Source organism: Clytia hemisphaerica, unplaced genomic scaffold (genome assembly GCF_902728285.1).
Source record: "Clytia hemisphaerica strain Z4C2 unplaced genomic scaffold, Clytia hemisphaerica genome assembly, whole genome shotgun sequence".
Classification (NCBI taxonomy): Eukaryota; Metazoa; Cnidaria; class Hydrozoa; order Leptothecata; family Clytiidae; genus Clytia; species Clytia hemisphaerica.
This window is the reverse complement of record NW_027103622.1, coordinates 172,781-187,634: the sequence shown is the minus strand read 5'-3', so window position 1 is coordinate 187,634 and position 14,854 is coordinate 172,781. Positions and strand designations below refer to the sequence as shown.

Below are 14,854 nucleotides of genomic sequence, written 5' to 3'. Positions count from 1 at the left end.
TGGACTAAGTACCCCGGGGGGGGGGGGTACTAGGATTGCGAGCTGACGGGGGGGTGCCGCCCGACTTTCGAACTTTGGACCCTTACCGGGACTAAAAAGGAGAAAACAAAGGAAAATTTTGGGAATTTTACGACCCTTAGCGGGACTAATTTGACCAATTTTGACCAAATTTCGATCTTTCAGGGGGTAAAAAGTTGAAATTTTCCTTTTTTTTCGACCCTTACTGGGACTGAAATTTGATTTTCTGATTTTTCCGACCCTTAGCGGGACTTTGGAAGTCCAAAAAAGGTACCCTTAAGGGCGGCACATACCGTACCCTCCATTTGCCTAAGTACCCCCCCGGGCTAAGTACTAAGTAGAGAAATTTATAGACATTTTTCTATTTTTGGTTCATGCGATTCTATCCCAAATTTTCGCCCTTCACAAGGCGAGCGGTTTAGGGCGGTGACGGGTGTTTGTTGAGATGGGGGAGCTTCGGAGGTCTGGGACCTTCGAGGAAAAAACTTTGCGCGAAAGAAAAAAAATAGTCTCACAGTTTTGTTTTGATTTAGACTAGACAGGGTTGGCCTTTGTACTCTATCCATACGTTTCAAGTGTTTCGAAAGCTTTTCGGGTTTTGAGATTGAGAGCTAATCGGAATAGGCTAGAAGTAAAGATGGCGGAATCGAAGCAAGCCAGAAATTCTGGTGGTAAAGAGGAAACTCCGATGGAAACTGAGGAAAATATTGTAAAGGATGAGTTATCCGTTGCTGATAAATTGTTAAGAAGAACAATATCTGCTCCCAATGACGGTATGAATGAATCGAATAGCGATGCTGTTTTTTCTCCAGTCATCCAAGCTAGTTCATTTCAGCGTCAACGAAGTGGAAGTTTGAATGGTTACGAATCAACACCAGAATCATCAACAATTCACAAGATGCGTCCTAAAAGTACTAGCAGTTGTAGAAGCTCATCATTCTCTGATGATGAAAGAGTCTTAAATTTGAGTCCTCATATCAGAAGACCTCGCACACATTCATTTTCAGACAGTTTGAATGTTGACTGCAGCTCTCCTTCTCCATCGCCGGTAAGATGTTTTAATTTAGTAGTTTTATGATGCATTCATGTTATTAAATCAATCATCAAAGCACCTGGGAGTCAGTGAAAATACCTCCATTTAAAGCATGTTAAAAGCTCACAATAACAACTTTCTTTTTACTACAGAAACCAAGGGACACTCAACAAAAAACTTTCAAATTTTTTAAGGACCCTGCCGACACACCGGACTGTCCGGTGTATTTGTCCGGTGGCAAAAAGTATCCTTTCGTTACACTGGACACAATAAGTCCGGTGTCAGTCCGGTGTTGCATACAGGGAATTTTGGACGGCGGACATTTACATAGCGTCAGCCACCCCTGCTGGTTGAGGTTGGGGGGGGGGTAAACCCTAAAATTTTCCCAAAAGAGGAGGGGGCTGGAAGTACACCACTTTTTTTGGGGGACCTATGTACTTGGGGGAGCTAAAATCTTATCACTTAACGTGGGGGCTAAAATAATTCAGCTTAATAGTTGGCTTCAATTGCTCAAATTGAAACTCATGAATCTGAAAAATTTTCGCCTGCCGCGCAATATTTTTGTCCAGACGTCCGCGCTCGATAGGATCGATCATCAGAACGGCTCGGTGACGGATCGATATGCAGTGAGGCTGGAACTTCGATTTTTGAGGATTACGATTTTACCAGCTTTTTAGCGATTTTTGTCTCGCTAACCAAAATCTCGCAACCTCTTTACCTTAAGGAAAGATCAAAATTAGAGTTTTTTAGCGTTCCGAAAAAAATGCATAGCAGAAATTTTTTCATCTTCACAGGATTGATTGTCAACAACAAAATACATCTTTTGGTCTTTGGGTTTGTTTCTGACCTTTTTCCTTCAAAGAATATTGATCACTTTCCTTTTCCCCTTGAGCGCTCGAGAAAAAAATGATTAGCTCGTATTCTCGCACGGGCGAATAAAGACGAGGCGGTAATCTTGCACTGAGGGTGCTACTTAGTTTCCACCCTATTTTGCACCCACGATAGAATGGTCCAAATACGGGGGTTTTCCAAATGATAAACTATGTCGTTCTGTAAGTGTTTATTTTCTGAGAGATGAAAATAGTGTATTGAATATTGTTAACTTATTTATGTAAGTATTTTTGAGTGCAAATTTAAATATATGGTTAAATAAAAAACAAATGATAGCAGTTCTGGATTTTTCCTCAAACCCCCAGGAAAAGTTTTTTTGCCGACTTAGCTATTTTACAAATCTCGGAAAAGAATTCCCATAGGAATTCCGATACATAATCCGATTGGTTTATTTCGGAACGGCTTTCAAGAAAGTCATAATGGCAGATAATTTTAAAAGTTTCTGAGGAAATGTGTGTAATTTATCGATGTTGATGACTCTTTGATTCTTTAAAGAAAAAAGATAACAGGTATAGCTTTTTCTAATCCTGGAATATTGAGGTTCCAGCTACACTGATATGTGATCGATGGATTACTTAACGATCCGGATAGGAGATCGATTGAAGATTCAGCCATTAAAAAGTCTTGAGTATCGATCCTTCGTTGATCCATTATCGAGCTAGTATTTCAATCGAGTATATCGATTCGTCATTGATCGTTAATCGATTTGTCATCGATCGTTAATCGATTCGTCATCGATCGTTAATCGATTTGTTATCGATCGTAAATCGAGTATGAGTCGATAGGGTCGATAAGATCGATAAAAGATCGATGATAGATTGATAAATAATCAATAACTAATCATGAGCTTAAAAAAATCTTGAGTATCGATCACATATCGATCCGTCATCGAGCCGTTCCGATGATCGATCCTATCGAGCGCGGACGTCTGGTTTTGTGGAAAATGCGCTAAATTATATATCTTAAACTTAGAACTGAACGCAATTTACATTGGAAAAACATTTTTTATTGGATCAATTTTTTGAAAGTGTCTAGGGTCAAAAGTTCTGGGGACTAACCACAGCTGTTCCCCTCAAGCAAAATCATCGATTCCGTAGAGGTCACGAAATCGCTGTCAACAGAAATCGAAAAAAAAAATTCAAAATGGCAGCTGAGTGAAACTGACAAAAACGAAAAATCATGAGTTTTCAATCGCTTATTGCAGCTGACTGAGGCAGATAAATCCAATGAAATAAAAAGTAGACAAACCTTGAACCTTTTCTCTGTCCAAATAAAGAAAATAATCTAGCTATAGTAATGTTTACATCCCAAAATGAATCCATTTCCGACCAGACCTAAATCAAGTCCCACAAAATTTCAACCCACGCTGCGGCGATGCAGGCAAAACATTCTGACCTGAAACCTGTTGGAAAAAATAAAAGATTAGGGTCTAATTACATTTCAAAATGATATATTTGCAAGCTATTAGTTGCTTTCCCAGGAACTGAAGAAAAGATCCAAAAAATCGAGACGGGGGGTAAGACTTTTTAAATAAAATTATAAAATAAGACGTTTTAATGCTCAAACATAAATATATCACTTGTTTTCATAATAAATAAATGTTATAGAAACTTTTTTTCATACAATTGGTTTTCCAAAAATGTTTGGCTTCCCCGCAACGAGTCTTAAAATTTCTGCAAACCCCCGGTTTTTGCTCACTTTATTACGCGAGTAATATGAACAGGGCCTTATAGCGCTATAAACAAACAGTTTCATTGGTTGATTTTTGTTGGCAGATCACGTGACCAAATTCTTGATTGAAGCGAGCGGGAGTTGTGGTCATACGTCGCATGATGTTTTTGCGTGTTTTGATATAGCAAAATTTAGAAAGTTTGACCACTTATCAATGTTTTGATTTTTCTTGCGCGGATTTCTGTTCAGAGCTAAAATATGGTTTGTGTGGGATCGATGGTGGGACAGCTGTGTAACGAAAAATTCAGAAATCTTTGGGGGGACTTAAAATTCAGGGGGGACCTAATTTTTGCCTGGGACCTAAACCCAGGCTGACACTATGATTTATGAAACAAAACATTAAGAAACACCGGACACACCGGAGTGGTCATGTCCGGTGTTTTGATTGTCCGGTGGAAAAAATATCCTTCTCTGACACCGGACATTCAACTTCCTTACAGTAAGTCCGGTGTAGAGATTGTCCGGTGGTAAAAAAAAATTCTCATTTTACACCAGACTTTCGCGCGTCCGGTGTTCGTTAAGTCCGTTGCGTCAGCAGGGTCCTATTTTTTATCGGCATTGGGCCGATAAGGGGGGGGGTCCAACTACATACCGATAAAAAAACAAGTATTTGGACGAAAATCTTTTCAGCCAATTTCTTTCTGATTTTGTCCACAAACTCCACTGAAAGCATACAATTTCACTTGCTTTCACCTTCGCGCACAAATTCGCAACTTTAAAAGTACAGTTTTGAATTAGCTTTGATAAAAAAACTCTTTTTTCATTGGCCAGCGTGCTGCCATTTCCTTCGAAATGTTGCGACTTCATCGCGTCTTTTTAACTTCCGTTTTGATTAACAATATCAATGCGGGTATGAACAAACTCAATGCTGGTGCAAATAGACAAAAACTCAACCAAGACGTGTGGGAAGGCGAGATCAACGCGATGGCGACATGATTGGAAAAAATTGTGTTTTCCAAGATGTAAAAGTTGGTTTCAAAAATTTTGGCCGATAAGAGCAAGTGGGGGAGGGGGTCTGGAGCTTATCAGCCCAATGCCGAAAGACCCCCAAACGAATGAGAGCAAGTCATTAAAACTAAAAGTCAGCGCTCCGTGGTTGTGACGTAGGTTTTGTAATCGATAAACATCTTCCTCGTAAAAAGTGTCATATTGAAATACATTTGAGAATACTAAATAGATTAAATGCAATATCCTCCTTGTACAAAAAAATGAAGTGAGTGCAATCTTAAATGAATAAGTAGCGAAAAGGCGTTTTTAAGGACAGGCACAATCCCGTTGTTACACCCCTGCAACACCTCAGCTGACATAAACATAGACGTCCACAGCATTCATGTAACATTCGATTGTTAAGTTAGATATAATGTGAAGAAAAAGCGTTACTTCTTAGTTGCAATATATTGTGGGGAAATAAAGCCAGGTTCAGATGAGATGATTTTAAAGATTTTGATTAATTTTAGCGAGAATTAATTTTGGTCTAAACTTTAGCCAATTTGAATTTTCTTCAGGGCAGGGGGGTACAGCCGCAGGGTACTAACCCATAGCCGGGTGGTGGTGTCTAATTTGGAAATTCAAAAAATTACCCGGTACTAATTTGGGGGGGGGGGGGGTATATCAATTTAAGTTAGTACCCGGTACCAATTTTAGGCCGGGGTGGGTATCATTTCAATTTTTCTTCAAGTACTCAGGCCCTGAATATGGTACATTTGTTTAATTTTTTGTCTTCAAATTTCAGGGATTTTGATGAGAAAACGATTCCTTGTTATGGCTTCAGTATTGACAGTATGAAAAGTTCCCCCTTCCAATTGAAGGTACTTTCCTGTATCAAGTATGTAGGAAGTTGGACGGTTGTTACGTTTCAAGTTTTCAGAAAAAAGAACTGTTATGTTTCTAACAATAAAGAATTATTTTCAATTCATGGGGTACTTTCCCACTTCTAAGAGGAGAATTTATGACCACTAAGTTATACAAATTGAAATAGCTAAGTAAAGAAAGCTATTGTCAAAATCGTATGTTTTAATAGTGAGAAGGATAGTTTGTCTTTGATATCTCAAGTTAGAACGAGGTATATGTTTGTCATTGCCTTCTGATGAAATGAATAAAAAGCTGTTGCATCCAAAGTGATACAATCTGTCTTTTAAACAATAAAATTCTTATCCAAACTGATGATTCTTACAGTCTGGTTTTTGTTAGAGGGGTTAGTTTATTTTAGTTTATTACAGTTATATATACCCTATAGCTTATTTCTGTTATATTTGTTTGTTGTCTGATTGTCTGTCTGTTTATGACAATTAGACGGAAGGAGGTAAGCAAAGCAACCAAACAACAATGCAATATTTCTATTCAGCTTCTTCATAGATGACACAGTTTTGATAATTGAATAAATTACCAATCTATTGAAGAAAAAATAAGGAATCTCGAATCCAAGCTTTTCTACTATCTTCAATTTTTATCAACTTGATTTTTACTTCTTCTGATAGATATATACTTTTATTGCCGTTTATTACGCTATATAATTTTTACTTTTGCCAAGGAATTTCCTGTTTTACCTGTTGTATCAAAAGTTGTGTTTGATAAAAGAACTTTTAAGAGATCTGAGTTAAAAACATGGTAAATACAATCATAATAAACAAAGAGCTGCTTTTGCTGGCTTTTGAAAGATTGGGACCATGCTTGGCAAGTTTTAAGGGTGGTGTCTCCTATTTTCCTTGGTAATTTTAAAGCGGTACCCGCGGTACTAAAAAGGGGGTGGGGGTCCCTTTTTCCTTAAAAAAAAGTAAGTACCCGGTACTAAAAGGGGGGGGTCCCTTTTTCCTTAAGAAAAAGTAAGTACCCGGTACTAAAAGGGGGGTGGGGGTCCCTTTTTTCCTTAAGAAAAAGTAAGTACCCGGTACTAAAAAGGGGGTGGTGGTACCTAAGACAATTTTTCTTAAAAATCAGGTTAGTACCCTATGGGTTAGTACCCTGCGGCCCTACCCCCCCCCCCTGTTCAGGGTTGAATTTGGACTTTGGGATTTTGGGAAACCTCAATCTTTTTCTAATTGTTGGGATTTAGATTCTTTGCTTTCCCCGTGTTTTTACATTAATTTTCCACCGTATCCCTATCCGCTTTTAGCCACACCTTTTAGATCGTCCCGAATAACTCATCCTTTTGTGAAGGGAAATTCTCAGTCATTCAGTTTAAATCATTTCATTGAAAACTTTATAAAACCGTCTTATGGGAATTCTTACTGCTGATGTGATCAATAATTGCCGTTTTTATCATAAACACCCAACTGTTAGCAACCGTTGATTGATTACGGTTATTTTCACAGTTTCTTGTTTCTATGTCATTTTTAAACCTCTTAGTAGGAGAACGTGTCTTTCTATAAGGAATTTTATAACACTTCATGGCAGATTAAAAAGGCAATTAGAAAACGAAAGCTTCTTCGTTTTTCATTTTCACATTTATGGGGAAGAATGAAATTTTCAGAAGATGCTTTATATTCGATATGAAGATTCCCATTTCCGTAAAATCGCGATTCCCCATGGTTGCAAAATGGTGGCTATGGGTAATTCCTTTGTTCTTTTGCTATTTTATATTGTTCTATGTGAGGTAAAGACACTTCACAAATCAATGTACTTGCACTAAGGGATCGTCAACAAAAAACTTTTGGCATTGGGTTGATAAGGGGGTGAGGGGGTCCAACTACATACCGATAAAAAAAAAAGTATTGGGACGAAAATCTTTTCAGCCAATTTCTTTCTGATTTCGTCCACAAACTCCACTGGCACTGAAAGCATACAATTTCACTTTAAATTAATTTTGACCTATTTCTATCTCTCTAAAATGACTTATTTCTACTCAAAAAATAATGAAAGGACCCAGGACCAAATGAAGGTCCCAATTTATTAATATTAAAGAAGCCTAGTTACAGATTATTTGATTAATGTCCCCTTCTGCTAAATGGTGCACTCAAATAAACCCCTCCTAAAAAAGAGATAATGCAGAATAATCTAAAAAATATCTAGATATAGATACATCTTTGAAATTATCCAGGTATATTACCTACCATTCTACGTGGTTGTCCACGGCACAAATGATTCAAAATTATCCCAGAATTTACTCATTGAACATGTTTCCAGATGTTTCTGAAATATCTAATCTAATATCTCACTACTTTGTTACTAACCATTTTCTAATGGTTCATGTAGCTAACTACAAACTTTTTTTTCTTTTAGATACCGATTGGATCACCAGCCCCACGTGTTTTGCAAATCAGAAGAGTAAGAATTTTTTTTATATTAGTTAGGTGACCAGTAAAATATGAAAATCAACAACTAAGCCTGGCCTGGACTCTCTTGCAATCAATCTGACTCTCTTAATATCCAAAACAACAAGTCTGAAATTATCTGTTTGTCTAGAAATCATATGTCAAAATCACGTTTTTGAGCCACCCCGCAAAGTTTTTAGCATTTGAGTGCCTGATAAGAAAAATCTAGTATGTTAGGCATTAATCAATATATCCTCTAAAATCACCCATAAAACACTTTCTGAAAAATGAAAATGAGATCTCACATACTTTTAGAATTGGGGTGCTAAAGTAACACTAAAAAATTTTTCTATCCTAAAAAAGATTATTTTGCAACCTCTTTCAAAGAGCAGTCAAAAATACCTGCAGATTATGTGAGAAGAGAAGAGTGTGGTTTTTTTATTTTTTGAGCATTTCCTTGTCAAAAAATTTCTAAACTGCGGTGGAAAAAATTTCAGCGTGTAAGAATTAATATTTTGCAAAGTTATGAAAGACTCAGTAGTAGGGGGTCAAGCCTGGGTTTCTGTGACATCTTTTCTACGACCTAGCCATTTTTACTCTATTCTAAAGAACAGTATATTACAAGATATTTTTGAGAGGGAGGACGCGGATTAGGCCCGGAAAAACTTTTTATGACCAAAATAGTGACGCCATAGGCAAAACTGCAAGGGAAAATAAGGTGTAGGAGAATAGCTGAGTTTCAAAAGTCAAAATAAACGAAAATGATTGGTACCATCTAAAAGAGCATGAAATTCTGAGCAAAAAAATGTATTACAACAACTCTCTGACTAAAACACACAAAGAAATACAGCCACTTTAAGACCAACTAACTGTCAGCTCTACTGTGATTTGACGTCAAATCTTGTCTTGGTCTTACTGACGTGTGTATGTTTTTTGGACTTCAAGCGGCTGCATTTCTTTGTGTGATCTAGTCAAAGAGTTGTTATAATACATTTTTAAGCAATCCACTGACCATGATGTATAATTGTTTACAAGAAAATCAGAAAAAATGCTATTGATGGTTAATAGTTAATATTGTGAGCACTACTTCTTTTTTATTTTTAGGAAGAGAGTGTCGATGAATTAACAAGGGAAAGAAACAAAGAATGGTAAGTGACTTTTCTTACCTTCTGTTAACTTTGATGTGATAAAATGTCGCGGATTTTACAGATTCGGGTGTCACGTACAACCTGGACTATTAGCAACCAGTTTGGCAGTAACAAGGCACTAAAAATAATGAAATGACTATGGGCTCATAATAAAATTCAATCCCCTCTAAATTTTATTACAATAAAGTAGCATTAAAATCGTCATTATCATCATTGCTTAAACGTATGGCTGTATTTAGCTGAAGGAAAATCAATTTAATTGATGTAAAATTATAATATTGTATTGAAATAAATATTGAAATTTAAATGTTTCCCATTTTAGATATTTTGATATTCTTCTCAACTCATTTTTCAGGGAAAATAACTCTGCTATAAATTTGTCAAGAAGCTGGGACGAAACCTCATGGCTGGTAAGAAACCTTCATCTCCAATTGTTGGCCCTGGCGTTCAAATTTTCTTTGAAGCATTTTGTATCAGTTGGAAACGTACTTCTTTTTTAGAGGGCAAATTATTATCCAAGAAAGTGAAGAAATCTTTTCTAATCAAAGGGTATGGGGCATAAAAAAGCTTATAATTCAAGGGTTGGAAAAAATCTCCAAATAAGGGCTGTGAAGCAATAGTTTTACACGCAATGAATCATAACATTCATGGAAAAGCTGGAATTTCTATCAAAACCAACAGGGGCTTGCAAAGAAAGCTTGAAAAACTAAAAGATTGAGAGCCATAAGGGACTGAAGGTACAGGAAACGAAAGTTTATAACTCTCAACAGGGTCAACCAGCAAATCATGTATGTGAAAGATGAAATTTTCATGACAATCAATTTACATTTCATATTTTCAGGGTGATAAGAATTTCGCAGTGACGAATGAGCAACGTGAGAAACGTGACAGTTTAGATGAATTTGTTTTCAATACTGGATCCATCAGCCCCTCCCTATCCTCTCCTGTACGAATCATTGATAAAGTAAGTCTATATTGTTTTCATTTCTATAGTGTACAGTGTCCCTAAAATCCATTCTGTTTTTTTTCTGCCTGCTGATAGCGTGTATTTTACAGAACGACCCAAAATTTCCTTTTTTGTCTAAATCCATACGGATATTTTGAGAATACAAGCTTGCCACCGAAAATCAGTGACCAACCTGAAATTTTGCGAGCACGCAGTCTCAGTCAGATGGTTGATATCTATCACTGGTAAAAATTTCATGTATAAAGCTCCAGTAGCTCCTTAGTTTCGGCAGGGGGTTGACGCCTATTTTACTGACTGGTATTGACCTAATTTTTTCCATTACGAATCTCTTTTATTTAATAACAAAACAGCCTTCAGAAACATATCTCAATCAAATCGAACGAGCCAATCGTCAATATTTGATTTTAGCCAATTTTACATTCTGGCCTGTAAAATACCAACCAGACAGGTGGTCCTACTGCAATAGTGGGGTGGATTATTAGTACCTAAAAATGGTTGGCACCAATGGAAAGAGCATAGATTTCTGACCATGTTAATGTATAAGACATATCTTTGATCTTCCCTGGTCAATATAGGTTAATGAGGGATTCTTGAAACGAAAAAGATAGTACCTCTGGCTGCTTTCAGCTTTTTTTGGACAGCCCATTGCGATACAACTTGAGGGCTCAACTCACAACAAACAACACAAAGTTATCATCATAATCTAGTGTCTTCTCATCATCTCATAGGAAACCAGCTTTTTAAAATCTCTTATGTGAAAAGCTATACATACCTGTCAAATACTTTTTGGAGAGCTGTTTTATTTTCATCATGAGAATTCTAAGAAATTCCTTTATTTACAAAGTGAAACTGTAGTACGAAGCATTTTTCAAAATAATTGTCATATTTTTGATGTGTTTATTTTATGTAGGGGGCCCTCTTAATATCAAAAACCTTATTAAAACCTGTAGAATTCCATCATAAACAAGTGGTTACCTCTTGGCCAGTTAGGTGCTCGAGCAATTTTGTAAATCTTCTTAGAGATTTTCAAGGCCAAATTTGTTGTAAATATGAAATTAGTTTGTTTTTAATTTGCTTAATGGATTTTTTCATGACTTGCAAACCTAGTTATTGAGTTTTATTCTAACAGATCAGGAGGTAAATGAACGAATCAAAATTTGACTCTATATAAAAAGCATGGAAATGCTTGGAAGATTAAATTATTTTTTACTTTAGTCTATCATCCTCGATCATGTTTTTGTCTTCCTTATGCGAAAAATATTCTTCTTAAAATGAGACTTTACACCAATAATTGCACCAATTATAATTTTTCAAAAAAAATAAAGAATTGGTGGTCATCTTCCTTTGTTCGCTAAGAAGAGAAATTGGAGGGTCATCCCGATTGTGGCCTTGTTATGTGGTTACTATTTTAGTTGAGGGGTTTAAAAAGTTTATAAGCTTTTGGTTGCTTTTATCATAACATCCTTATGCACGTGACTATAAGAGATAAAAAAAGTTGAACTGTAGTTACATAATCCCTTGTGGCGTATTTGGCAGAAGTGTTATAACCTGTTTCAACCGGAGGGAAATTAGTCCAATCGGATGAATTTTAATTTCATGAACAGACTCCTGAAAACCCAATTGTTTTTGATAGCATTATTGGTCAAAATCTTGAAAGGACTGTTTTATTGTCTGATTCGCCGACATTTATAGATATATTTCCTATATCTGAGGGGGTCTATCTAATAAATATGCATTACTAAAAATAGACAAAAAGAACGACAAATTTCATATTTCACTGTCCATAACCCCGACCGAAAGTGACTGTACCAGTGCCACCCCTATTCGGATTCATTCCTCTTTGTTTATCACGGGAATTAACTATGTAGTTAAAAAGAACGACAAATTACGCATGCGTGTTATTAATGCAGTGGTGGTCCATACATAGTAGGGCTTTTTATGTGAAACAGATATACTATATATACTATATATCACAAATATTCTGAAACAAATAATCGCCATAAATAAACTGGCCTAAATCAAAAGAATGTACTTTGACGAAAACAGCTCTCTGCTTTGACGGTCATCTTAACAATATTAACAGTGCAAGCTTTACAACCTCGTAACGGGGAGTGTTCCATTACAAATTCATCTTCATAACCATTCAACAACAAAAAAAGGTTGTTCGGAAAAATTTAGCGAAAAGTAGCATTTTTCTAGGAAAGAGGATCTACCGGAGTAACAAGCAGTCTCTATGAGAAATCTTTCGTTACAGGATGAAGCTCTACTGTTTTAAGCAACAATTCTCCACGTTGTTTTGATGTATTTGTAATCAAAGACATATTCACATGCTCAAAATTAGGTAAGTTTCTACGAAATTTCAAAAAAATTATATTTTCTCCACTTTTTTACAGATCCAACACAATCGAAGTTTAACACCAAGTCCCATTGGTGTACCGATTAGCCCCAATCAGAGGCGTTTCAGGTAATTCTTTTTTCTCTTGTCAAGTTTGTTTCACTTTTTTTGAAAATATACAAAACAAACTTCGGGAAAACGGATAAAGACTTCTCATAACAACACGTAGTTGTAGTGGTGTGGTGATCATTGCTCTTAACTCCCGTCTGGGAGGTACGAGTTCGATTCCTACTGTAGTACTACGGTTCACTTGGCAAGTGAACATACCCTCGCCCGGGTCAACCCATACCATGTGAGGGGAATTAGGTACCACTAATCTGATAAAAGAGTGTGGGTGATATGCCAGACATTGTGGTGTGTGGTGTCACTCACTCCGTTGCGCCTGCGACGAGCTATATGATATGCTCTCCCGCGCAGTTTAATTGTCACCACTATGCGTCACATGGTATCGGTGTCTCGCGTGCACAGAACCAGCGGTGTCTGGACAGCGCTACGCGTTCCAACTTGAAAAAGGAGGAATTTCTACTTCGTAAAGAGTAGGACCCATTCCCCAGTGGGTAGGGCTCATATCATCATCACTAAACACGTTGAGCAAGGTTTTCCATTTCGCTAAAAATGATTAATATACTTTTTGAACAAGCTTGAGTATCATGCGTTTCTATATATAAGATAATGAAATCGTAAGTGTTTTGGCGCGGAATGGAGAAACAAACAAACTCTAAAATTAATGACTGTATACCGTACCATTCTCGGTCTAACAGTTGAACCCGACCTGTATCTCAAAATGTTTTATTTTGGAAATTTCTATAATCATCCAGTTTTTAATTCTAGTTAGATTTTCAACTTCCGTGTATAAAATGGCTGAAGTAAAAACTGTACTGAATCCTTCCCGTAAAGAAATCCTTCCCGTAAAGAACGAACCTAGCATGGATCAATTAAATCGTTCTTTGACCGTTTTACTATTTGTTATTTTTCCCACACTTTAGAAGAAGCCTCAGTCCAAGCAACCTCCGACCCAGTATCCTTTCGTCCAAAAGAAAATGTAAGCTATTTATCAATATATCGGTCCATCAGGAGGCCAAATGGTCTTTGTACCCCGATGGAGTTCCTCAGATGTCAGATGTTTTGCTATATAGTGGGGTAGGCATATAAAAGGGACAAGAAAAGTAACATTTCAAGACTTCAAATTTTGATAGAGCTCTGAAATTTTGCACAGAGCTTCCTCATGAAGTAAAGAAAATAAGAATTGATGTCTTTCTATAGCTGTTTCTAAACAGTATCGAAGAGGGAAAAGGTGTCTGGGATAAACGAATTATTTAGATCGTGACTTTCACACGTCTGTGTTTAGATTAATGCTCATCCTAAATTTGTTTATCAACTGTTCCCTGTCTTCCTTTTTCGGCTTCTTCAGATTTTGTTCTTAAAGACAGCGAATTGCTATGTTCAAATGAAAATAAACCAATTTATGTTTTGTACATCCAAATTTAAGTAATGTCTTTCTCTGTACAACAAAAGAATCAACTAAAGGTCGAAATATCTCCACCTTTCGATGATTTTTGTTTCCCTTTATTCTTTTATACTTCTTTATACAACCTTGTGTTTTTTTCGCATACAGTGGATCCAGACGATGATTCCATGGGATCACCGGCTAAACGATCTTCACATTTCTACCCTCCGCCATCCAGTCTAAACACACACCAGTTGAATAGTCATAGTATTTCGTCATGTTCTTCGCCCGATCATCCATCAGACTCGAATTCAAATCACTGCTCGTGTGACGAAGATTCTGGGTCTGAACCTGCTTTCATAGCTCACTCTCATTCTTCCTCAACGTCACATACGCCGGTTTCCAATCCCTTATCATGTGATACGCGGACCGGCTTTGCGTTTGTGAAACCGCGCTACGTAGCGCCGCAATCTCCGTTAGCGGCTGGTCATAATTCGCACCCTCCACCGTCGAGTCATGAAGTACGAAAATCGACCCTGGGACCGAGTAGTTATACGTTCGCGCCGGTTAAAGAGAGAAGTTAACGGTTAAACTCTCCATAAAATTTCACAAAAATGACCTATATTCCTTCCGTTCTTTTTGTTAAAACCCGCATTCCACCACCATGCACCATTTTGAACTTTAAGAAAACGTTCTATTTTGATAAAATTTGAGATTTTTTTTCAAATTTAAATTGGAATATATTTTTGTTCTTTTCGTTTTTTTTTTTTGTTTTTGTTTTTGTTTTGAGACTTTTCTTTTGGTTTTTAAATTGTAAATTAATAACTTTTGTTTGTATATAATACTATCGCCTTATTACTATTATGTTATATGTTGTTGACAATTGCTCTATAATATTTTTAGAGTCTGAAATAATTTTTACAATATACTTCTTGTTCATGTACTAAAATTCAACTGAAATCAAGCATGTATTT

General features: G+C 36.7%; 1 protein-coding gene across 1 annotated transcript; it reads left to right on the top strand.

The window, feature by feature from the left end:
• Window positions 1-627: 627 nt before the first annotated feature.
• Window positions 628-14,825, top strand: LOC136802436 (PABIR family member 2-like). Its single transcript, XM_067059167.1, has 8 exons — window positions 628-1,066; window positions 7,892-7,936; window positions 9,028-9,071; window positions 9,427-9,481; window positions 9,913-10,035; window positions 12,432-12,502; window positions 13,420-13,475; window positions 14,049-14,825. The coding sequence occupies exons 1-8, from the start codon at window positions 656-658 to the stop codon at window positions 14,462-14,464; spliced, it is 1,221 nt and encodes a 406-aa protein (XP_066915268.1). The 5' UTR covers window positions 628-655; the 3' UTR covers window positions 14,465-14,825.
• The last annotated feature ends 29 nt before the right edge of the window (window positions 14,826-14,854 follow it).